The sequence below is a fragment of the Parasteatoda tepidariorum genome, chromosome 5 (assembly GCF_043381705.1).
Source record: "Parasteatoda tepidariorum isolate YZ-2023 chromosome 5, CAS_Ptep_4.0, whole genome shotgun sequence".
In the NCBI taxonomy this organism is placed as follows: domain Eukaryota; kingdom Metazoa; phylum Arthropoda; class Arachnida; order Araneae; family Theridiidae; genus Parasteatoda; species Parasteatoda tepidariorum.
The window spans coordinates 1,583,761-1,610,994 of record NC_092208.1 but is presented as its reverse complement, the minus strand read 5'-3'; the positions used below and the strand labels follow the sequence as shown (position 1 = coordinate 1,610,994).

The 27,234-nt window shown below is 27.6% G+C and overlaps 1 protein-coding gene across 2 annotated transcripts in view; it reads left to right on the top strand.

Annotated features, from left to right (window-relative positions):
* Positions 1–27,234, top strand: part of LOC107453513 (E3 ubiquitin-protein ligase Nedd4) — a 98,609-nt gene that overhangs the window by 2,547 nt on the left and 68,828 nt on the right. For both annotated transcript variants that reach the window (XM_043053387.2, XM_043053388.2), the window contains exons 2-5: positions 9,630–9,709; positions 12,833–12,914; positions 16,146–16,184; positions 24,581–24,631. In XM_043053387.2, coding sequence (XP_042909321.1) covers positions 9,630–9,709; positions 12,833–12,914; positions 16,146–16,184; positions 24,581–24,631 — 252 coding nt within the window. The remainder of the gene's footprint in view (positions 1–9,629; positions 9,710–12,832; positions 12,915–16,145; positions 16,185–24,580; positions 24,632–27,234) is intronic.

Here is a 27,234-nt window from a genome sequence, read left to right as displayed (position 1 = left end):
AAAAAGATGTTTTTTTACATAAAATTTTTTATTAGGAAAACAAAAATATTTTAAAATAGGAAATACACCTAAAAAAATATATATTTACTTTAATGACATAATTGTTATTGCCACTGTATCAGAATGACATTGTTATTGCCACTGTATCAGGATGACATAATTGTTATTGCCACTGTATTAGGATGACATAATTGTTATTGCCACTGTATCAGGATGACATAATTGTTATTGCCACTGTATCAGGAGCTTAAGGGTGGCATTACTTTTTGGCTTTTTGCCTGACTGGGGGTCAAGCTTTCCCTGATAGCAGAGCTCAAACAAATTGATTCAAAATATTTAAATTAAAACATATTTTTTGTTCTTCATGCTTTTCTAATATAATTTTTTTCAGACATGTGTTTTTAAGTAGTTTAAATTACTAATTTTGATACCATAATGTACAGATTCATTTTTTTAATGTAAACATAAATCAAATTTTTTGCTCTCATTGATGTACAGTTGAACCTGTTTATCTCGAACCTCTTTATCTCGAAATTTCTAAAATTCCCTACATTAACTGTCTAAAATCAATGTATTTCCCATGTTTATGTCGAATTTTTTTCCTTCAAAACCTCCGTTTCTCGACTTTCTAATAATAGAGCACAAATGTCAAAACTTTCTTTATAAGTAGAACTCGTAGACAGAGATGAATTTCGTGAATCCACAGGGTAGGGATGAACAGGTAGGGTGTGTTTCTTGGAATTTCAATCACTATCCCTGCACTTCCTTAACTAGAAAGAAATACAATGATTCTAGCAGTAAGTGAGGGGTTAATAAGTAGTGACCATCAGGGGTTAGCTTTTCAACATAGATAAGAAAGCTATAGAAAAGAGTTAGTATGCAAACTTGTAGATGTCATCGATGAAACAAGTAAGACGCTAACGCTATCAGAATTACTGTTTTTGCCTGGGGAAATGTGTCTCTAAAATCTATCCAAAATGGTTTTAAAAAGCTGGTTTTAAGACTAGCTGTGAGGACGATGAATAAGAGGTTGAAGACATCAGTAAAGAAGAAGAAAATGTTAACGCTGTAAATGCAGTGCCAGATTTGCCAGAATGGAATTTAATAAAATCTGAATTTAATGTTGGCATTAATTTTGAAGATTTTTACAAGTGAACAACAGCCTGGCAACATGCGGAACATTGACAGATGCGGAAGTCTTAGATAATTTCAAATGAATATCAGATGAAGAGGAAGAAGCTGAAGATCATATTGATGAACTAAAAGTGAGGGCAAAAGATGAAAAAAAAAAAAAAACGGTAGAATTCTTATAAACTACTTTTGAATCCCAGGAAAATGTTGGCAATGAGGAATTTGCGATCTTTCTAACCTCTAAAGAATAATCGAAACAAATAAGGTTATGCGTCCAAAATCTTCGAAAAATTATTTTCAGTCTTTAATGTATGTTATAAAAAACTTATGTGAATAGATGTATATAATTAATTTAAGGAATTGTCTATACTTTTCTACTAAGGACAATTAAAGCACTTTTAATAGAATTTCTTAATTAAATAAAATTTTTTTAAAGTACCTGTATAACTCGAAACCTCTAAATGTCGAATTTTTTGCCTTTCCTGCGAGATTCGAGATAAACAGGTGCGATTGCATTTTGTACTGTTTGGTGCAATTTAACACTCATTGTAAGCTTAAAAATTATTTCTGTGATAATGTGAAATTATTGTCTCTGTCAGAAAATTTCTACGCTTCTCACTCTCATGACGCAAAAATTATTCGATAATAGAAACTCGAAATTTCACATACATTAAACAAAGCAAGTAAAGAACATTCTGATATGAAAATGTTATTAATGTATCCAAGGGGCCAGCGGGTGCAAGAGGGTGCACTTGCACCCCCCTGGTTTTTTTTTTTTAAAAAAATGAAGAGATACCTACCTACAGAAAAACAATTTTGTTATAAAAATTTTTTATTCAAAATATTTCTATTCAAATAATTAAGTCATTATTGATACATAACGATTAAAAAATTTTTTAATCAAACAAGAATTGTAATCGTCTTGTTTGCTGTCCAAATCTGTTTATAACTTTTTCAATGAATTCTGAGTCATCTTTAATTCTTTTCTTATGCATAAACTTGGCAGATATCTAAGTTATATTTTTAAATTTCACTTAATAAAATATAAATAATATTATATTTTTAGTTATTTAGTTTAACAAAGGTGTATTACACGAACTGACTTCTCACAACTGTAAAACTTCATCAACACAATAAATATCAATATTAAGCGTGCACAAACACGTTAGTATACAAAACTGCTGTTTATAGCTATTTGTGTTTTAAAGTCAGTAGCTATGCTAGCGCCATCAATACAGTTTATCCTGGCCAAATTTGCAAGTACAAGAAATTTGTACTTTTTTTTTAAATATCTTGTTAGCGACGAAGAAATGTATCTTAAAAAAATTGACAGATGAAAGTATATGTAATAACAAAACAAAATGTAATAACAAAATATTTTAAATGTTTTTTTTTGGTGTGGGGGGTAGTTTGTTAGAGGTTTGCACCCCTTTTATATTGTTCTGCCGGCGCCCTTGAATGTATCGATTGGCCGATTAAGATGGCTTCGGGACATGATCTTATTTTGCAGAACTACTAAAAAATCCTTATTGAGGAATTTATCTGAACTTATTAGGTACTTTAAGACTATCAAAATGGAGTGGAATATTAACATTTTGTGTCCAATTTGCAAGAAAGGAGATCCTGTGCAAACTGTTGTGGCATTAGTCTGCTTTGTATAACTTATACAGTTCTGTTTCACAGACTGTTACTAATCTTTGACTCACAAATAAGAAAATATCAACGTGGATTCCGTGAAAAGAAATCAACTTAAAATTTGATAGTTTTGTCTAAGTCAATGGAATTTAACATTGAAACACATCATCTTTTCGTTGATTTCACGGCTGCTTTTGATAGTATCAATAGAAATTATCTTTTTGAAACAATGGATGATTTTAAAATATCTTCAAAACTCATTAATTTGACGCGACTTACGTTGAAAGATATAAAGTGTAAGATTTAAGTTTCTGGGATCTTTGTCAGAAAATCTTGACACATTTAAAGTTGTTTGACAGGGAGATTCTCTCTCCCGTCTTCTTTTTAATATTGCGTTTGAGAGGAGCTATACGTGATTCAAGCATCAATACAGTGGCCATCAGGGGTCTGTCCAGACATTTTGTGAAAGATCCTGTTTTTGTAAAATGTTGAAAAAATTACTCGCATTCTTTCAACCAGGGTCCTGCTTTTATGAATTTGTGCAAATAGGGCAAAAAACTATTTCGAGGAGTTTTTAAATTGTAAATAGATACAAGATTATGCTCAGCACTGTAAAATTATAATAAAAAAAATTAAATTTTCAAAAGTAAACAGCAATTGCTGCTTCTAAGTTAAAAACGCAATACACAAATATTTGGTATTTAGCATATACTGCTGAACGCAGAATATTCATTTTGGATGAATAATGGAAGAATCATCTGCCGAAGACAGAAATAAATTCGTTTGTATCCATCTTTCTTGTTTTCTGTCCTGGGAAGGGTTTATTCAATTAACAAAACAATAATGAAGATAAACAAGTTTGTGAAGGGTCCGATTAAAAGAAAAATCATTTTGTGAAGGGTACGTTTTTAAGTTAAAATATTTTGTGAAGGGTACGTTTTTATGAAAAGAGTACGTTTTTATGTGAAGAGTCCGTTAACGGACCCAAATTTCTTCTAAGCAGACCCCTGGTCATATTTTTACAAGATCAGTACAACTACTTGCTGATGAAATAAATGTTATTGCTCGTTCCTTTCCTGCCCTGAAAAAGACATTTCTTGACCTTGAGGTGGCTGTAAGAGGCTTAATCATGAATGTAGAGAAAACAAAATACATGTTATTCTAAAGATGCCTATTTTGAAATAGATTTTCTAGGATCAATTATTTCTATTGCATGGTGCCTAGCGTTTTTAAAAAGTGCTTAATTTTCCTTTTTCGAAAATGAGAATTTTTTCTTTACCATGTCGATTTTCACCGTGTATTATTGCAAAAGCGTGCTTTATACATTGTTCTATTCAACATTGTTCTATTCAAAACTTTTAACACTTCATTCGACCACAATCCATTTTGGCTTACATTCGGTCCGTAGCGTTTAGAAGGACCAATCATTTTACATGTTTGATGAAATACTTTGGATTCCTCAGGTGCTTCTAACTAAGCTGAGTTCGGTGTGATTATTGCACTCGTCTGTGCAACTCTGCTGCGTTTTGCGAGTTATTCTCAATTTCAGACTTCATTTTCCACCGTCTGATATTGTACCGAAAAACCTCTTCACCTTTTTATAATGGCTAATATAATCAAGAAAAGAGATCTTTGTCAGAAAATGATTATTTTATCATGTGAAGTATTTGAAAATTATTTTGCATTTTGTTAAAGTATATAGTGCTTAAAAATATTTTTTGATTGCCTAAAAAGTACTTAAAAGGTGCTTATTTTTTTATTTAAGATTTGGCTACACGCTCTAATATTTATTTGTCTTTGTACATCTGTTCACATCTGTACATTTTTGGGATCAAAATATTCCTAAATGATCATTTGATCAAGTAAATTGAAAGTATAAAAAATAATTTTTCACGTAATAAGTTTTCAAAAATCAGAAGAGCAACAAATATTAATCAAATCAATATCATAAGAAATTAAGATAAAAATGTTATTTTCAAGTCAGAAGACAAGACCACTGACAATATATAAATACACAAATGTTTTATTTTAACCAAAATTTAGGTTAATTAATAAATCAATAGATGATAAACAAAAAATATAACTATGGCAGGAAAAAAAAATACTTGACAAAACCAAGACAATTTTAGTGCAGAATATTCCATAGAGCAAGAAGAATAATTAACTGTTATAATTTACTAATCTAAACACCTTTCTAAAAAGTTATAATTTATAGTCTGCTTAAAGTAAGGGTGTTCAACCTGTGGACTGCGGGCCACGTGTAGCCCCTCGACTGTTAATGTGCGGCCCGTAGAGGCTTCTGAACGCATTGAAAAATAATGAAAATATTGAATTTTATTTTGTACTATAATGGATTTGTTTTAATTTTTGGTTTTCGCCTTAACTTTATAAATTTTCTCTAATAAAAATGTTTAATTCAAATTTCTATTACTCTAGAAAATATCTATTTTTTTTTTTTTTCTTTATACCTACCCCCTTTTTATACATATTTCAATAAATTAATTATTGTGAAAGAAAGTACCTTATTTAAAAAAAAGTATAAGTTTTTTATTTTTTTATCTTTAACTAAATTCAAATAATTGAAAGTATATATTTTTCTGAAAATTTATTATTAAGTTTATGGATATAAAAAAGAACTTAGTGCTTAGAACACTAATGTTATAATATGTAAATTATCATATTTGCCTCTAACATGACTGAATATGCATGTGGCCCTTCATTAATCTACCTGATGTGCAAGTGGCCTTCATTTAAAAAGGTTGTGCACTCCTATCTTAAAGAAACATTATTTTCTCAAAACTGTTAAATTAAACTTTTATGCCAAAAATTTAATGAACTTTTTATTTCAGAATGACTTTATTCTATAAATTTTTTTAATTTGTTCCAATCATATTTTACCCTTTAGAGTACTCAAAAACTCACATTATTATGTGATTACCAAACTTAATTTTTTTTTGTATTTAACTTGATAAGAATTAATACTTTAAATAATTTAACTTAATATAATTTCAATATCTGCATACTTAAGAATGCATTTGCAGAAAAAATTAACAAAAAAAAAACAAAAAAACCTTTAACTTTTCATTATTTTAGACCATAATATAGGTACTAATTTAGTGAAAACATTATTTATTAAAATAATTTTTAAGAATTAAATTTATTTGCCACACATATAATACAAGATTGTATGAATAAGTCGATAAAAATAATAAGTCTTATAAGCAATTACATATATTTAATCCTAAATTTTATTGTTTTTCCTTAGTATTTTATTCTCTTCCATATGCTACACTTCAACTAGCATTAAAACACAAACAAGTGAATCACTAACGACAAATTGCAGAAATATGTTTCTAGAGGTGGAAGGGATAAATTACATATTCTATTCATAATTACAAATGGTGTACAAAATTTCATGATTATTAGATAATATTTGTTAATATGTTGTGAAATACATGTTTGAAAATCATTAAAAAATGGGGTGGAAAAAAAAAACCATTTGAAAAGTAAAGCTTTCAAGACAATAAAAATATGTTTTATATAATTAAAATATAAATTCCACTATTCATGTAAGTTTTTTCTAATTAAAATATTTTTTCATGTTGCTATTCAGTGAAAATTACATCATCAAATTATGTTTTTCATTTTTTCTCTTTTTTTTAAAAAATTTGAAAAAAAGGTATATATTTTATTGCTTTTAACTAACTTAAGAACTTTTGTTATTCACATTTATTCATGAAATTTTTTTCTTTTAAATTTTTTATTTTAGTTAAAATTTATATTTAAAATTAAAATTTAGTTTTTAAACTTAAATCAGCATTTCTGTACAGGTTCCCATTTTAAAAAGTTGTTACAATAAACTAAACTCATAGTGTCCACCTCTATACTGGATTATCCAGTAAACTACTGGATTCTAAAAGTTAACTCCTGATCTCCTAATTTTATTAAAAAATTCTGTTTTTTTCTTTATGTATACATTTGAAAAATTCTTTAAAATTGGGAAATTTATTGAAAAAATTTCAATCAGAATAAATATTTTACTCAGCTTATTAGTTGAGAATTTAAATAACTAAGAGCACTACTAAAAAATGATGTGAGCATAATCGAAAATAGATTTAAGAAATTTTTTTTAAAAACATTATTCCCTTGTAGTAAATTTCTTTGTGAAATTTTAAAAAAAATATTCAATTCTATATTATATGGTATTTTTCATGTTTTGTAATTAGTTGAAAAATGTAAATGTAATAAAAAAGTTAATTTATTTTATTTAGTATTTCATAAATTTAAGGATATTTTTATTTAATAGTGCAATTTATGTATGTGTTTTGTAATTATATGAAATGTTTTTGAATTAATTGAAAATTGAACTAAAAAGTTCAATTTTCAATTAATTTTTTAATTGTAATTAAAAAGTTTTAATTTAGTATATCATAAATGTAAAGATATTTTTCATCAATAGTGCAATTTATATAAGTGTTTTGTAATTAAAAATTTAATTAATTTTATTTAGCATATCATATTTTTAAAGATATTTTTAATTAATAGTGCAATTTATATATATAATATTGATAATAGGAAATCCTTAAAATTTCTGGAGAATATTTNTGTAATTATATTAAATGTTTTGTAATTAATTGAAAATTGAACTTAGAAGTTCAATTTTCAAAAAATTTTTTAATTGTAATTAAAAAGTTTTAATTCATTTAATTTAGTATATGATAAATGTAAAGTAGTGCAATTTATATGTATGTTTTGTAATTAATTGAAATGTTTTGTAATTAAAAATTTTAATTTATTTTATTTAGCATATCATATTTTTAAAGATATTTTTTATTAATAGTGCAATTTATGTATATAATATTGATAATAGGAAATCCTTAAAATTTCTGGAGAATATTTTATTGTTCCATATATAATATTTATGGTACCATAAAATATGTAATAATGTAATTTTTTTTCTTCCATATGTCATGTGATTCAGAATTACAAAAATAAGCTCCATTTTTTTTCTTTTTCTTCTTCCAACAGAGGCGTAGATGTTTTTCTCTCTGAGAAAAGGTTAAGGAAACCATTCAAGTTATTATCTAATTTTGTTATGCAGTGTGTCTGTGATTTATCTGTCGAGTTCTTTAAAACTTTACCATTGTGAAACTTATGTTGTTGAACTTTTGATACCATAACATCCTTTTTTAAAAAAAAAAAAATAATAATTTGAATTTGTTGTAGTGCAAGACCTGTTTCTTATCTAGACAACAATTTAAAAAATTGCGTACAATTAAGGTATAAATTCTAGAGCTCCTGACATCTAGGGTGATAAGTTAAACATTTATAACTATCTACTCTCATTAAAATGTTTATCTGTTGAGATTTTTTGAAACAGGTGTCTAATTGTGTAATGTGTCATATTTAAATAAAAGATAAAGTAAGTTACATTGTTAATTTATTTTTATTATTTTTAAATTTAAGTTTATTTTTACTGTTCCTTTTTTATTATATGTTGATTGTAAAGAATTTTTGTTGTTATGAATTAGTATATTTTAAAATTCAAACTATTTTTCTATTTCATGAAATGCAGAAATAATCCAAAAATATAAGAGCTCAATTTGAAGCATAATTGCTGAAAAAATGTCGTATGATGAAAGAAATCCATGATTTGAAACTATGAAGAAAATAGTGTACAAATATTATGGCAATTTTAAATGCATCTATCCATATATATATATATATGTACACACAGACACATAAGAAGTTAAAAAGCATCTCATTTTAAAGAGAAGTATAGTTTTGCAAACGTAAAAACTTAAAATAGTTTTAAATATTTTTTTTTTATATTATTGATTTTAATTTAATATTAGAAATTTCCTGATCATGTTTTTTTAAAAATTGCAATTCTTGATATTTATTTTTATTTCTTGTTAATTGTTAAATTTCTTCCCTCTTCCTAAAAAGTCTTAAGTTTTCTACCATTAAGACAACTATTTTGTAAACTTATGTTATTAATTTTTTGTTTTAAAAACATTTTTCATTTGACTAGTTTGTACTTTTTTAATGTTTTGGAAAATTAGAAAAAAAAATTATATTATTCTCATTTATCAAATGTTATATCAAACTGTGTGAAGATTTTAGGTTATTCAATTCCTACTATTTATTAATTGGCACTCTCCCTATATCTTATTCAAATTTTGAATCGTTAATAAAATACTTTTTATTCCAAAGTTGAAATACATTTTTTAAAATATATAGTGGATGACACTTGATGCTAATAAAGTTTTTTTCAAATATTAATTCATAAATTAAATTTAATTAATTTTAATTTTATATGGAAGAAAAAATTTTAATTATTTAATAAAAAGTAACTTAAAATTTTTTTCCTCTTCATTGATATAAGTAGGAATTGACTTTAAGGAATTTTTATATTACTTTTTATGTTTATTAGGTTTCTAATTGAAATCTTATCTTAGGTTAGTTACATTTACTGTTACATTAGGTTAGTTACATTACCCAGTAGTTTAAATTCTGTAGCACAGTAGCATGTGTTATTACCTTATCTGCAGATTATCTTAATTTTCTTTTAAAAAGCTTAAAAACAACTGAAAAGGAAAATAAAAAAAATCATTTTTAATTTAAGAACTTACTCTATTAACTATCAGTACTTAATTAAATTTATTTGCCAATCTGCAGCCCTGTAAATATAGAAAAATTATGATTTTCAAAAATTCCAACAAATTTTCTTGACTTAAATGAGTCTTTGAAAAATCGCTAAAATCTACTGGACCACTCATCAAAAACCTAACTTTTTCTTTATCTACTATTCATCAATTATTTTTATCAATTATTTTTTTTTATCAATTTTTGATTTCCAGGATGAAGGACCCACCAGATTGCTTCGGTTGAAAATTAAAGCTGGTCACAACTTGGCCAAAAAAGATATATTTGGAGCAAGGTATGGTGATTTTTTTTAAATGAGTGATAATTTTACTGCATGCATTGTGATTAGATAGAATTGTATTTTATAGCATACATTATTTTTATACTGCAGAGTATATACCACTACAAAAATATAATGCTAATTCACTAGTATATAAGAAATGTTAACTCGATTCTATGTTGGGGTACCTTTTCATAGATGAAGGTTGACATTGTCGAGAACTACTGTCCCCACATAGTTGACTTTCGGAAGTGATGTGAACACGCCTACCTTGGCAGAAACGCCCACTACCACTACGTTCAATGGATGGTCCACATTGAACAGTTGACTTGCTACTTGTGACTGCGACTTTGTCTTCTTAACGCTGTTGGTTCTCAGTCTCTATCACGCACAACGTATACACTCGACTGCTAAAAGTCAACACAGGCTCGACCGTGAACTTAATACAGCTCTCACGATTAGCACTCAAAAAGTATGGTGATCTTAATACAGCTCTCCCAGCTTCTCACAAAAGAGCAATGAATCAACTAGTGGTATCCCTTCATCGAATTCTATCACATTTAAAATTCTGGTGGGGGAGTACTATAGAGTATATACCACTACGTTGAAAGGTGCCCCCCTCTCCCCTATATAAGAAATGTTAACTCGATTCTATGTTGGGGTACCTTTTCATAGATGAAGGTTGATATGGTCGATAACAACTCTCCCCACAATACTATCCAATCAAGTTCCCCATTTATCATTGGGTAGGTAAGAAAGTAATTTTTAATTTTTAGTGTGAAATAAAACTCAATTTTTCATATACAAAAATGAACTTTAATCAGTCAAATACCTACCATTCTATTGGATGATCTTTTGTCATCTTTCTGATAACTATGTCTGGTTCATAGAATTTCTAGTTCTTATTAGTAAGTGTGACCTTAAGTCATCATAGTTACTAAAATTTTTACCATTTAAAATAATTTGTAAATTAAACAAAAAATCACAATCTGATGATAATTTTTTATAAAAATTGAGGGGGCTAAGCCCTCCTGGTTCCGCGGTACCTGCTGCCAATTCTCAGAGCATGTGATGAAGTAACTTCTTCCCCATTTTATAGCTCGGCCAGGAGTTGAATTGTAGGAGTAGAGGTATTTTGAAAGTTAAGCATCAAAAATGGTGATTTTGCTTAATTTTCTAGGAATTAAATTTTAATTTTTAGGTGCAAATAATGACTACTAATTTCCAACACTAGATAGGAGTCAATTCTTTGCTGTACAAAGCATTAAAACAGCATGTTTTAAAATTAAAACACTATGTTAGGAAGCATATAAATTGCGGACTGGGCTGTGTAGGGGTCAGGCAACTGGTCTTGCATCAGAAAGGTTGCGGGTTCGAATCCCGGAAAAGGCAGCTATGGGCTTTCATTCTCTGTACTGTTTGTCCTTACTGTGGGAGCAACTGAAGCCCACCTGAGATAGGGGTCAACAAATCTGCCCTAAAATTTGCCTGAATTGACGAATGTCATCCCAGGTGGGCATTGGGAAAAAATGAAGCAAGGGCATGTGAAGGAAAGGGGCTATTTCATTCTTTATTTTAGATTTGGTCGATTTTGCTACAAACTAAAATTTGAATTTTGCTAAATTTAGTGTGCCAATGCTTAGACATACAAATGTTTGCATTATTTTAAATTATGTAATTTTGTAGGGCAAAATTTGATTGAAATTGATTAAATAATTCCTCAGAGCTCATTCTAGGCAGGGTAAACAGGGCGCAGCACCCTGGTGCCCTTTTAGTCAAAAGAATTCACCCTGTTGCCCCTGAAGTAAATTAGTGTCTTGATGTAATAGACTCCATACTCTTTTTGCTCTTAACCCTTCTTTATTTTTTCACCAAACTCTACAATGGATTGCTTAAACTTTTGTTATTTTTAACTCTTTTTATTTTGTTTGTCATTGGTGTCAATACATAGATTTATATGGGAAAGGAAAAATAGCCATCCCACCCCCTTGTTGTACATGTCTTTGAAAGTTTGCAGTTACTTTCACTATCATTAAATCATAATTATTATTAATCATAATTATTATTAATCATATTATTTATTAAATCATAACTACAGACACTCAAAAATATACATTTTTTATTTTATTAATATATGCATGCATTTTAAATAAATTACTAAGCTAATTAGCTCATTAACTCTATATATATGTTAATTTATTAATAAAAATTAGTAATTAATATGATCACTTTGTTACTTTTAGTAAAGTAAAAAAAAAATTTTTTTTTTTACTAATTGACAATGTTATTTAATAGAACGTGTAAAGCCCATATAAAGAAATTATTGCCTTTTTAGAATAATAATGCCCTTTTTTTAAACTTTTCCACCCAGCCCTTTTTTTCTGCCTAGACTGAGCTCTGATGAAAAATCAAAATTTAAAAATATGACTTATTTAATACTTGTTACCTGAAGATCCGTTAAATAAGAATAAGAGTTATTAATAAGAGTTATTCAGGGTGTTCCTTATTTTGGCCGCTGTGCAAAACCAAAATACAGTAGAGAACCGATTATCCGGAGCGATCGGGACCATCGCGATTCCGGTTTACTGAATCGCTACAAAATGCCGTTTTTTTAATGTTTATAAAACAAAACTAAAAAATCATTTTGAAATAGTTTTAGAAATAATAAAAAATGATAAATAATAATACACTTAAGTTTAAATAAGGAAAGAAATCATGAAATAAAAATTATATACAGGCTTATATATGTTATTAATGTTATTATTAACATTAATAACATATATAAGCTATTTGTGCTTATGTGAGATTCGTCTACAAATGGCTTTTGATCCGTCCTCTAAATCAGCTCTTTCGTCAACTGGATACGTCGTACGCTCTAAATAACAAAATGGGCTCAAAATCTTGCAAGAAAAATAATTTTTTTTAATGGAAGAAAATTAATTTATGGTTCCGAATTTCATTCCGGTTTTCTGATTTCCGGATAAGAGGTTCTGCACTGTAGTTGCATTTTGAAAAAAATATAATATTTAATTTTTAAAATTTTAAACAACTAGATAGGGAGAATTGTTGGTTGTGGCATTATAAGCATATTTTATATGAGAAAATACTTTTAATTGAACTTTTAATTGTACTTTTCAGTGATCCCTACGTGCGTATTGATGTTGTACAGAGCGATAAGGATACAGTCATAGAAACCTTCTGCACACGTACAAAAAAACGGGTATGTCTTTCTTGTACTTACAATGCTGCTTCACATTATTTTGCATTAACCGTCAAACATCAAAAATTTGAAATTGTATCGGAAGTTGAAGTAGTAGCCGAAAGTTCGACTAATTAAATATTTTGTGTTATATTGTGTGTATGTGTGTTTATATATGCGGTCAAACGCAGCTATAGTGAAACTTCGAGGGACCAAAATTTTGGTTCAGTATAACCGGAGTTCACTATATCCATTCCTCAAAAAATTTTAACTAATGGCTAAGAACTCCTTACTTTTATTGCACATTATTTAAATAAATGACCATTAGAATGAAATGCAAAAATGACTGAAAAATAATACGTAGTGACAAAAAATGTGTTAACTTATTTTTATTTCTTATTACTCTTCGTCTTGTGTACGGAAAAAAAAATCAGTAATCTTTAGCTGATGCGATGCTGATTCAGGAAAAATTTTGTCCATGCTGATTTGGCGTTTATTTGGGGATGGGAAAGGGAGATAAAAGTAGCAAATAAGAAAAGATGCTTGTCGCTACATTCCACTCTATATATGGTTTTAAAAGTCAGTATAAGTATTTATTGTGATGTAGACATTTCAAAATTATTACCAACAAAATTTACGTACAGTATTTAAATATATGTCTATTAATGTTGTTATTTAATGGTTAAATTTTGGTCTTACTCTCGTAATTTTTGTGTATTATTATGTTGCATATAGTGTTCCTAATTTTTTATTCCTAAGGTTGGCAGCTATGCTAATATTTAGTACAGTTATTAGAATAAATTTCCTAGTTACATGTTATTTTATTACGTTATAATAGTTTTAGTCTTTAGTACATCTATTTTGTTAATTGTGCAGCTCAGCATTAAACAAAAGAATAGTTTCGAATTTCGGTCTTATGCCTGAAAACTGAAAAATGAATTTTAAGTACTGAGGGCTTCAAAACTATATATATATATAATGTAATAGTAATTGCATGTTTCAGTGAAAGAAGGAGCTAAAATGGAAATTGATTTCATACATAATAAGATGATTGTTGAGTGTTTTTTTTTATTAAATTGATTGTACTCATATTTTTATTTTCTCAGATTTAAGAAATAAGCATGTGTGATAAATTTAAATTTTGCACATTTTTATTTATAACTATTTAATATTTCCTCTACCGAAATTTGGGTTTTCGACTGTAATTGTCAAAACAGAAGGAGTTTAATATCAAAATAATTCGAAAATATTATTGATTGATCACTTGTAATTTTGTATGTATGTTTATTTATAAATACTTCCTATTTATAATAGCTTCACTGAAAATTTTGTCAAAAACTATGTTAAAATGGTTTTTGACTGACATTCAAATTTCTTGATAAAACTGTCAATTGTCAAAAGTTTGCCCACCCTTTATCTAGTTCATTTTCACTATTTCCAATAATTTCACTATCTGACTCACTGGTATTGGAGGGCATTTCCTTAGGAGTGGTTAAATCATTACCAGTGTTATACATATTAAATTCGTATAGTTTGTCTGAAGTAAGAACTCCCATGGACATTTGTCTGGACCCTTGGTGGTGACTATGGTAACGAGATATAACTATTTCAAGTAGGAGTGTGGGGTCACTGTTTAGGACTGGTTTTGGCTCAGATGCATTAGAGAAAGGGAATCATTTTCTTCGTGTTGCCCTAGAGTGAAGAAAAGCTGTTCTCCCTGAAATGCGCTATTCTTGTTTTCACAGCAGCACATGGCCTCAAACTATGTGGCGGGAGGAGTTCTTACAGCAGACAAACTATAGCTTTTGCTCCTTTTTAAGGGCATTCAAAATTTTTAAAAAAAATCTCTATTATTGAATGTTAGATTTAAGAGAAAATATGTTCCAATATTTTAATTAATATACTATTTTAATCCTAAGCATAATAATCGAATAACATAAAATTTCGTTGGAAGAACATTTTTTAAGGTTTGATAAATGATGATAGGCCAAAAAACGCATTTTTTTTCAATGTAGTCTTAAAAAACATTCCAAACTTAAGTTATTGAAGAGTTGTGATAGGAATATAAAAATTTGAAAAATAATAGATGAGGTTACTCTCAAAACTTATTCTTAATCTATTTCCACAGTTATGGTATTGTCATAAATAATAAATGAAAGATTTAGGATTTTTTATTTGATAAAGGTTAGGTGTTTGTGTATTGCACTATTTATTTATTTATGTTTCTACCACTACAAAAATACAATTCCAATCAAGGTTGGCAAGTTTCTGTCGAGGTTGTTAAAACCACTGGTAGAAACCTGTTAAAACTGGCATGGCAGAAATTCAGAAAATGACCTAAAAGTAAATACTGAAATTGACAAACAATGGATAATTCATAGAAAAAACAATTAAATGTTAAAGTGCAATTTATTTATAAAATTATCACCATTCAAAATCATATATATCATTGTTTGCACTCTGCAATAATCTGTAACAAAAGACAAGTTTTGATGCAGTTTCTAAACCTAAACAATATCTCAAATCCAGCAGAACTAGCAGGCATTGCCATCAAGGAGCATGCAAGATTTGTGAAACTTGCATAGTCTATTGCATATTTTTTAAAACTGGACCACCAAGTAGCAGCTGGGGTAGTTGTCAAAACTTGACTGGAAAAATAAGTTTCAGGAAATGGGGCTGATTTGTTTTGCAAAGCTATGACATAAGGTACAAAACCTGGGTTGATATTGGCGAGTAAAATTCTGGCACTTTCTCCTTGAGCACATGATAATTTCAATCCCAAATACTTCGGATGCAGCATATAAGATAGCAAATGATAATCAGTAACTGCCTGTTTAAATCTGTATGTCACTTCTTTTTCATAAACAGCCATATGATTCTCTTTACTTAATTCATTTTTCAGTTTACTTAAACAAAATGTCATTAAGCAATTACTAGAAATAATATAGAAGTTTTTTTAGTTTCTGACAGTTTTTGCCGGTTTTTATCGGTTATAACCAGTTTCTGCCGGCAAAAAGCCAACCCTGATTCCAATTCACTAGTATATAAGACAAATTAACTTGATTCTATGTTGGATTTCATAGATGAAGGTTGACATTGTCGTTATCTACTATCCCCACAGTCTATTACGATTATAAGTCTATTTACTATACTTATAAAGATTAAAAACTTTATGTGAATATAAATAATGCCTTTTTAATTTCATTATTTTTTTTATCTGATTAATTTTAAAAGTCCTATTTTTTTTTTCAGACTTTGAATCCTGTGTGGGATGAAGAATTTATTTTCAAGGTAAATTTTAAACTCTTTTTTTTGAAAGCTGTAAAATTCTTTTTATTTCAACAAAAGTGAAATAAAAAGGATTTTATTTCACTTTCACTTCATCCTTTTTATTTTTACTATTATGATTTATCTGTTATTATTAAACTTCAGAGGTCTGTCTATGGGAGAGGTACCTATTTTGTGAAAATTAAAAAATCAACACAAAAATATGGTAAAGTAAGGCAATATTTTCAAATATTGTCATTACAAATGAAAATCATTTATGACTGGTAAATTTTTATATATTTTTCCTCATATATTCGAAAAAAATAATTTTGCTATTGTAAAATTTTGGCCTTAAAATTGTATCCAAATTTAAAAATCATTGTTCATAGTTAAATTTCAACTTTAATTTGCAAGCATTTAACAGTACTAGCACTAAAAGTTATTTTCATTATGAGACCATTTTCAACTAGATCATACAAAAAAAAATTCCGCTGAGTGAAAATGGTTTCATAAAAAATAAAGGTCTGTTAGAATAAATTTACAATAGTGTTTAAGATAATCTTTGAATGTTTGGAATAACGTTTGAATTTCGACTTCCTGTACAGTTTATAGAGGGAGAGCCTTGTTGTTTCATTTTGAAAAAACTCAGCGGAAAAAAAAGAAGATTGCTTTAATATGGCATAAGCGACGTTTTAGGCTTACCACATTGCAGTACCTGGCCAAACACGTGCTATCTTTTCGTAAAAAACAGCTGTCAAAAAAGCTCCTCTTTTCCATATCAAACCACATGATTTGTATGAAAAGTATTTTGTGAAACTATTTTTTTTCCTAAAGTCGAATTTTTGAACGTACCGCCGAACGGTAGTAAAGTTACCCTGGAAAGACCCCTGAACTTTCACAATCAATTACGGTTGATTAATAAAAATTATGGTCTTAGAGAATTTTTGTTATCTGTTTGCAACAAATTTATGATAGATTTGTTATTCTACTCAATTCCACACACAATTGATAAGTTTGTTTTTCTTAATCAATTCCACACACAATAAACTAACAAAAATAATTTTAAAGAAGATGAAAAATCTTATTTTTTCCTCTTCCAACAAGTTTTTCTGAAACTTAATCTTCTCTCGAACTTATTCTAGAGGAGCAGAAGAGCTTGAATTGAAATCTGAAACATAAACAAAATTTTTTGTGGTTCAAATGCAGGATGATACAAAAGCAATCTTTGCTAGTTCTCATTTAACCTTGCCCTGCAAAAAAAAAATATCAATTTTATTTCATATAACAATTTTCAACTAACAATTTTATTTCATATAAAAAAGATTCAATATTCTTTTGAAGTTGGTATAAAATTAATTTTTTAAAAGTTTTTGCTAAACGTTAAAGAGATAAATTTGGAATTAACCAAATTTAATATATTTAAACTTTTTTTCCCTTCAATTTTTTGTTTTAATTTATTGAGTATATTATTATTTTGAAATATGTTTTATAGTAAGAGGGAAAGATAATCCATCATATAAATTTATCCTTTAAATACACTGGTTGACAAAATTAAGAGATGGAACACATTTTCCCAAATATCTCAAAAAATACTGAATATAAATAAATGAAATTTGGTATGGATATAGCTTATTCCATGATAATAAAGTATGCAAAACAAAAATGAAAGTGCCATTCACTGGCAAGACCTATTGCCAATAAATCCAATGTAGTCTGAACTTGAGGATGAAAGATGACAATAAAAGTGAGGCTTGTACAGTGTTTGTTGCCTCTAGTATGGTGTATGGTCACCCCTGACACAGACAGCATGCACAACGAGTATGCATGCTGTTAATAAGGGAGTTCAGGAGGACTTGTGGAAGACCCTCCCATTCTTCCACCCGAGCAATTTTTAACTCCAGAATGGTTCTGGGGGGAGGTTGGCGCAGCGCGATAGCTCTCCCAAGAGCATCCCAAGCATGCTCAATAGGATTCAGGTCAGGGGATTTGGCTGGCCAATCCATTCGTTGAATATCCTCGATTTCCAGATACTCATCAACCATGGTCGCGCATTGTTGTCCATAAAAATGAACTCAGGGCCAACAACGCCCCTGAAAAGACGCACATAATGCTCTAGGACCTCCTGCCTGTACCTCTGGGCATTTACGGAACCATTGTCAAACACATGGAGCGGTGTGCGGGTATCTTGCATGATCTCTGCCCAAACCATGAGTCCTCCACCAGCATAATAGTCCCTTTCGATAATGTTGCTGGGATGGTATCGGGTTCCAGGTTCCCTCCATATCAATAACCGTCCAGAAATTGCGTCATAGAAATGTGCAAAAATGCTTTCCATCTCTTAATTTTGTCCACCAGTGTATTATAAATTTTGGAGGAATGATGACTGTTATTAAATTTTTCCTTCTTGATTTTAATATCCTTGTTTGTTTATTTTAAGAATTTACAGATAATATTAATGTTTGTTTGTTTTCTTTTTTTGCTGTGCATCTAAAATATGTCAAATGTAATATATTTATATAAAGTTTTATCTCAAATTTTTCCTTGTTCTTTAGATTTAACATAAATATTAAACAAAATGTAAAAATAATTTATTTTCTATAAAACTACTTTATTATTGCTCCTTATGTACCTAAATTCAGAAAGTGATATAATATTGGAACATTTTAAAATTGTTATAATTAGTATTTCTTTTAAAAAAATTTATATTTATTTTGATTTTTACTGTTTTTCAAATTTTGTTGTCTTCATTCCATTTTGAATTCTATGTTTCACATTTGAAGTGCTATAGGTCAAGCTGAAACAAAATCAAAACTCTTCAAGCTTTTCTATTCATAAAATACTATTAACTTTAGCAGCGGGTGTTGAGATTCATATTCCAAAATTTAAATAGTAATTTAATTATATTAAATACTATTAAACAAATTTTGAAGCATTAATTTACTTTATACAAAATTCTCCCATATTTTCCAAATTAGTGTTTAGTTTTTATGTTCCAGAATTTTGAGAAAAATTAATAATTTTATATTTTTAATGCTTTATGCCTGAATTATTGTTAATGCAAATTGTATAAATTAATATTACAATGTAATATTACAATGTAATATTAATATAATGTATACTAATTGTAAATTTATTTGTTATTAAATATTATATTAATTATAATAGTTTATGCCATTAATTTCCTTAATTTTTTCTGTTTTTCTCTTTTTACTTTATTTTTAAATATGTTTGACACACTTAGATAATATTAAACACTTTCTGCAAATGCAAAATCTCAATTAAGAACTCTCTGCCTGCATTGAGTAACTCTTGTAACTATATCCGACCCTCATTTTGCCGAAATTTGAAGTTTGATCAAAATAAAATGAATAAATCTCTTAAATTGAAGCAATTAAATGCTTCTTTCAAAGTTTTACGTATGTTGTTTTATAGAACTTCATATTATAATACAGAAGGGACCCGATTATCCGGAACGATCGGGACCATCGCTATTCCGGATAACTGATTTTTCCGGATTTCTGAATCGCTACAAAAAGCCGTTTTTTTTATTGTTAAACCCAACTAAAAAAGAAAAAAAAGATTTGGAAATAATCTTAAAAGGAAGAAAAAACGATGAAGTAATACACTAATGATTATTTACAAAATGATGGTAAGGTAAACATCTTTCAAAAAGGAAAGAAAAATCCTAAAATCTTATGAGGAAAAAAAATTTTTTTTTTTTAAATAGCGGGAAAATTTATCGAATTTCGTTCCGGTTTTCTGATTTCCGGATGACGGGTTCTGTACTGTAGTATAAAAACCTACTGAAGTGTCATATTCCAACTTTATACATACATTTAAATTAACAAACCGCCAGATAATCACACCTGGAATTACTGATAGATATTGTTTTCAGAATTACAAATAATGTACATATTGAATAATGTTGAGTGTGAATACTCAATATGAATCTTAGATAATATGTTAGAGGTATTTTAGGTAGATATTAATTTAGATTTTATTTTTTTAAATCAGTTTTACTATATTAAAAATAAAATTAATATCTATTTCACTAAAAATACATTAATGTTAAAACGGAAAGAAAGAAAATAGCAAAAAATGTAGCTTGTGTAAAGAATAAGTTTAACTAAGCAATTTTAGAGAAAAAAAAATCTTTAACACAGAAAATTAAAAATATATATATTATAAATTATGTGAAATATATGTATATAAAAATTAAAAATATTTTTTTAATATTTTAATCATAAATATTAAACTAGTTAGTAGTAAATTTTTTATGATTGCATTAGAATTTAATTAGGTTTTATAAATAGCCTTCCGAGTTTCGCAGTTGAATACATAAATTGAAATTCATTTTTTTTTCTTCATACTAAATAAAATTAAAGTTTGAAGAAGAACATTTTGAGGGTAAAGTACTTTAAAAAGTAATTCAATCTATAAATTATTTATTTTTTAATGTTTTTTTTTCTACTATTATTATAAGTTTATTTCTACTATTATTCTAAATTTAAGGCCTAAAACTAAAAGTAGATTTCTTTTCTTAAATAAAGTAATTCTGTATCTTTCCATTATTACATAACTTTTCTGAAAAACATATTGAAAACAGTGGTAACTTTATCATTATGCAATTATTAATCAGTGAATGAGTTATATTTATTTACATAATAAGCTCAACCTGAAACAGTTTCCAGTTAAAATTTGCAATAAAATTTTCAAAATTATTATCTCGAATTAACTTTACACAACATTGCTAAACAATCTGTTTAATAAAAAAACATTTAAATAATTTTATAGTAAATGAAATATGCAAAAATTTAAATTTTACTTTTAAATAAATAATTAAAGATTTTTACTTAACAATCTGTTTGTTGTTAAAAAATAATGACCAACAATCTTAAACTTCCCCCTAACTAAAACTAAAAATGGTTGCATTTCTACAAAACATGAGACAAAGAATACTAAACATTTAACTTATATGTTAGAAGCAAGTCATGTAAAATTCTGCAAATCCTAAGAAAACCCGAAATAACCTGGGTTTTTCAAACACAACCCTGATAAATTGTTTAAGTTATTTATTAATTATTTTAATATTTATTGCATATTTATAAATTACTCAGTCGCCAACTCTTGTAATTGTTTCTCATTCATCATTGTATTTTATTCCCTAAACACCAATATTTACTACAAAAGATTGAATATTTTGTTTTCAAAATAAACAGTAATTTTGTTAACATATCAATGGTAAAGATTACCTTGATTTGAAATGTAATCATTTGAACTCGATGAAAAAATTTAACCTAAAGAGCAGAGAAAGTGTTATTCATCATCATCATAGTTGACCAGACAGCCTAATGTGAGCCAATGCCTTCCTCTGAAAATTTCTCCAGGACGACTTCCTTAAAAAAAATGCTCCTTTAAAAAAATGCCTGTCAGCAATTTTACATTATGTAGTATCTGTTATTTTTAGCACTAGAGCTGAATCATACTTATTTTTAATTGCAGGGGTCTGTCCAGACATTTTGTAAAAGGTCCGTTTTTGTAAAATTGTGAAAAAATTACTCATAATTTGTGAATATAAAATAAATGTTAAGTCACATTCTTTCAACCAGGGTTCGCTTTTGTGAATTTGTGCAATTATTGCAAAAAAACTTTTTCAAGGAGTTTATAAATTGTAAAAACATACAAGATTATGCTCAACACTGTAAAATTTTAATTAAAAAAATTAAATTTTAAAAAATAAACAGCAATTGCAGCTACTAAATTAGTAATGCAACATACAAATATTTGGTATTTAGCCTATACTGCTGAACGCTGAATATTCATTTCGGACGAATAAAGGAAAAAGCGTCTGTCGAAGACAAAATTTAGTTCGTTTACATCTGTCTTTTTCCCCCCCTTCCTGGGAAGGGTTTATTTGATTAACAAAACAATAATGAAGATAAACAAATTTGTGAAGGGTCCGACTAAAAGATAAATTATTTTGTGAAGGATCCGTTTTTAAGTTAAAATATTTTGTGAAGGATCCGTTTTAATAAAAAGATATTTTGTGAAGGGTCTGTTAACGGACCCAAATTTCTTCTAAATAGACCCCTGAATTGACTTCTTATTACGTATTATTTTTCAATTGCAACTAATAATTTTTTTACTATTTCATGTCTTGGTTTTAAAATTAGTTATTACTTCTGATAAATCATTAATTTTTGCACATGAATTCCGGTTAAGCACATGTGTTAAGTATTCTTGTTAAGCACATGTGTTTCCAGATTCATCTGTTTAAGTAGTTGGTTATTTTTAGTTCAAAACTTCATTTTATTCTGTTGAGTAATTCTATTGTTTCTGATTACTTGGTTTGATTTAAAGTTTAGTCTTGACTTCATCCTCCTACCTAAATTGACTCCTATCCGTATGCTTATTGATTATATTTAAGTGAAACAACATTTTTCTATTAATTCTTGTCAATGCTTTAAAGTTAGTTATTAGTTTCAATGATTTATACATATGAATTCTGTTAAGCTAATATGTGCAACACACATAAGCTTATAGGAATTATGTGGTTTATAATTTTTCTCAAATGTAACATAGGTTTTTTTTTTTTTTAAATTTTATAATTACTATAATTAGGTATACTATATAGTTTAAACTGATTATTTATTAATTTATTTTAAAAAGTTTGGGTTAGAGTTTATGGGTAACAAGTTACTTAATCCATCTACTCATTTAACCATTTTATTTATTGTTTTTTTCAATTTAGTAATAAATAAATTGCACTTTTTTACTAAAGGTATTATTTACCTAACTTTAACTCTTAAACATAATAATAAATTTTGTATAGTCTAAAATATTTTTAAAGTAAATGTACAGAGGAATGTTTAACAGTGATTAAGCTTTCTTTTTTCAAATTTTACTCAATATAATATTTGAGTGAAATAATAAAAAAGAAATGCAGTATTTGTTTTAAAGAAAAAAGCGGTAGGGGATGACAAAAAATTATTTTATGCTTCTGAGTGTTTTGCTGTTTATAGCAGGGTTGCTATAACAGTTACTCAAATTGCTCCAAAATGAAATTTCTGCTCCAGCCTACTCCAAAATGCCATTTCCCTCCAAACTTGCTCTAACCTGCTCCAAAACTCTAATGCTATTCATTTAATTTAAACTCTATTTATATTTTTAGTGCTATTTATATTTAGTTTTCATATTCCTTTAAAAAAATTAATTCAATGTTAAGGTAATTTCATTCTATGTTAATAGGTTCAATTCTGATTATTAATACAAATACATTGTTTGGATTGTTCTCAATGAGCTAAATTAGTTTTTTTTTTCGGTGAGGGGGATATTAAGTAAATTTTTAGTGATTTTAAATTTTACAAGTACTTTTTTTAAATGAATACCTTTTATTTAAAAATTCACCTTTAAATGTTCATTTTCGTATAATTTTTCAGTTAAAAAAATATATTAAAAAGCTTTCAAGTTGTTTATCAATTAATAAATTTTTTAGTTCACTTTTTTGAAGAAAAAAATTTATGCATAGAGATTATCTTTTAGTATGTTTTAATAATTTTTCAAATCTTTAAATTTTTCTGTTATTTTGAGTGCAATCTATAGGATATTTAAGGATGATATTTCAGCTATATTTAACTAGTTAATTTGCTATATTACTATTTTCTTAAGTTTTTTCAGCAATTATAACTAGTATAGTTAGCCCAATATAGCTCATACAAGAGCAAAGTGATTGTGTTTTTCTTCTTAATATATTCTGTATAATATGTACAGGCAATTTTTGTTTCCACATTTGAGTGGTAACCCTGTTATATTAGAAATTGATCCTGTGCAGTTTAAAAATATTTAAAAGTTATTTATTTTAGCTACATTCAAGGTTTTAAATTTGCAACACTTGAAATGCACAGACAAGTCAAAATTTCGATTGGGCATGTGTATCCGTGCCTTCACATACATGGCTGGGCATATTATACTTGAGCAAAAAAATTTTATAAAAGGAGGAAAAAAAATCAGAAAATTTTTTATTAAGAATTATTTAAATCAGATATACAAAATTATTAAAAAACTATTTAAATATTATCATTGAAAATTAACTGTACTGATTTCTCTCATGTCCTTTTAATTTCAACAGTATAAAGTATTTATTGTTGATTTTTTTTCTAATATACTGTTTAAATTTATCAAAATTATTTGTCTTGTATACGTTATAATAAAAATCTAATTATTAGTTTTTGAATGTATTTCAGGAATGTTCGCATTAGGAAAGAATATTTTTTAATAAAAACAAAATATGTAATGTTTTGAGTAAATTGTATAAATGTAAGTGTACAAAACATATATAAGTATGTTTGTAAATATTCTTTTTTGTGAATATTTCTAAAATTTAAAAGAATGATTCTTATTTATAATCTTGTTTATTTTAGGTCAACCCCAACAATACTTTAAAAATTGAAGTCTTTGATGAAAATAGATTAGTAAGTATGACATTTTGTATTCAATATTCATAAAGTCACCATGGCCGAGCTTTTCGAGCTATCAGCTATCTGTGACAAAACTTTCTAGCACTAATATCTTTCAGTGAGATACTTTTAATAATGACAAATATATATGTATATATATATGTACAAATATATATGTATGTAAATAAATTGTATTAAAATTTTTTTAATAGAATATGCAATATTTGTTTTATTATAATACTATGGATTATTTTGCTTGTAGGAGAAAAACTCACTAATTATTTCCTTTTTCACATTTTGTTAATCATCATCACATTAAAAAAGAAAAACTAAGTAAAAATTAAGATATCCGTTGCAGTAAATACCAATAAAACAAAAAGATGGACAACAAAATCGAATCTGTTTAATAAGAGGTTACTCAAATGCATGTTTTGTTTCGAGATACGGCTTTTGTAATAAACATCATATTAAGAATACCGAACTTTAAAAAACATGCAAATATCAATAATCTGTTGCAGTAACTACCGAAAAAAAGATTGACGACAAAATCACAGGAATCGGACTTTTTAATAAGATATTACTCAAATGCATGTTTTGTTTTGAGATTCAGTTTTTGTAATAAATATATTTAGAATATCGGACTTTAAAAGCTGCACGAAAATCAATATCAATAACTGTCAAACTATGGATTTATGAAACCAAAATTTTTTACTTTCCAAAAGAAAAAATTTTCTGATAAACTATGTAACTTTCTGCAACAATGTTGCTGTGTCGCCGCAATTCTGCCATGGGGGCATTAGCCTATATTTTTACTTATATATACAGGGCTTAATCCAGGGCGATTTTGGTACCGTTTTTCGGTACCTTCACAAAATTAAAAAAAAATAAATCGGTACCTTCACAAAAAAAACGCATCTTCACGAATATAAAAAAAAAAGTTAGAAGGAATTAAAGTTCTGAATAGTTTTCCGAGCGGTTCACGGAAAAGTGGATTCACAGTGAACGCCGTATGGTACGCCATCGGACGGCATTCCGCGCAACCACACTAGCTCAAAAACAGGCTTGATATGCTGACGTCACTTCTCCTAAATACGCCATTCAATCGGAGTGAGTGGTAAAGTTTTTATACTTGGCAACCGGCTAAATTGAGCCAGCGCGTAAACAACTCAACTCATTTTCCCAGGCGACAAGTGTTTTTGTTATGATTTAGCTCAAAATGTGTTCCATTCGTTTTTTATAATGAAGCGAGGAAGGAATTTAAGTGGAGCGGGTGGCTCACGAAATAGCGATTACTACATGAAGCGTTTATGCACGATCGATAGCATAGGAACGCAATCAATAAAAACATTTTTTCCGTCTGAAAAAACTGAGGAGAAACTGTCACAACAGTCGCCGTNCACAGTATGTTTTTTATAGTATTGTACTTTTTGTATACATATGTAGTTTTTTTTTAGCAATACTTAATTTTCACAAAAATAAAAAAAAAATTCACAAAAATAGGTACTAGGATTGAAAACCTGGATTAAGCCCTGATATATCATAAGGTTTTAAGTTTAAACCTATATTGATATTATAGCAACCTGTTTTTAAAATTTTGATTTATCTAGTGTAAATACATATATATTTTATGTAGCATTTCTTTTTATACATTTCAGTCTTTATTTGTTATTCTTTGTTTAGTTTTTAACATTTTTCACTTGTGATTGTATTTAATTAATTTATTTTTCTTCTTTTTTTGTATGATTTGTTTGTTCTAAAATTTTTAAGAAATATTATTTTAAGTTATTTAAGAATTCTAAGAAGCAATGTGAAACATCACATTTTTATGTAATCATGTGACAAAAATATAATCATAATCTTAAAAAATTAATAATAAATACATTTTGAAGGATTGGTCCGTCATGCTAATGCATTAAGAGTGTGTGTTAGCACTTGGTAAAGTTAAGCTTTCGGCATCGCAATGCATCGTCACTCTATCATCGCAATATTTCAATACATCACGCTGTTTCCTTATACTAATATTTTGCATTCGGTATTGTATAATGTCGAATTCTTTTACTTTTTGATTAATAAATTGAGGCAATTATATTCTTGTAGTTAACTCAATCCTTAGTTATCTTACAAAAAGTGCTATAACAGGGTTCCCACGGCCCTTAAAAGTCCTTAAAAACTGCTTAATTTTTATTTTGGAAAATAAGAGCCCTTAAAAGTACTTAATTTTGGTATAAGGTTTTTAAAAGTTCTTAATTTTTTAGCATCACTAAGGATAAGTAGAATGTTACATAAAAATTTAAATCTACTCAACTAAAAGATCCTTAGATTTTAATGATAATTTTATTCAGTTAACATTGCAACTTAATATACTGTTTTTTAATTTTTGTTCAATTTTAAAATTATGTTTTTCACCAGAATGTTTAGTAACATTATGTAAAGTTAATTCATAATAACATGTTTGGCTGGAAATAATTTGTTAAAGTTCATCATAAAAGTAATTATAACACGTTTGCTGCTCTAGTAGCGAGATATAAAAACTTCCTGTAATAATTTTTCAATGTTTTTGCCAATTTTCTTTATTTACTTTTTTTTTTAGTATAAACGAAAAAAATTGCAAATCTTAA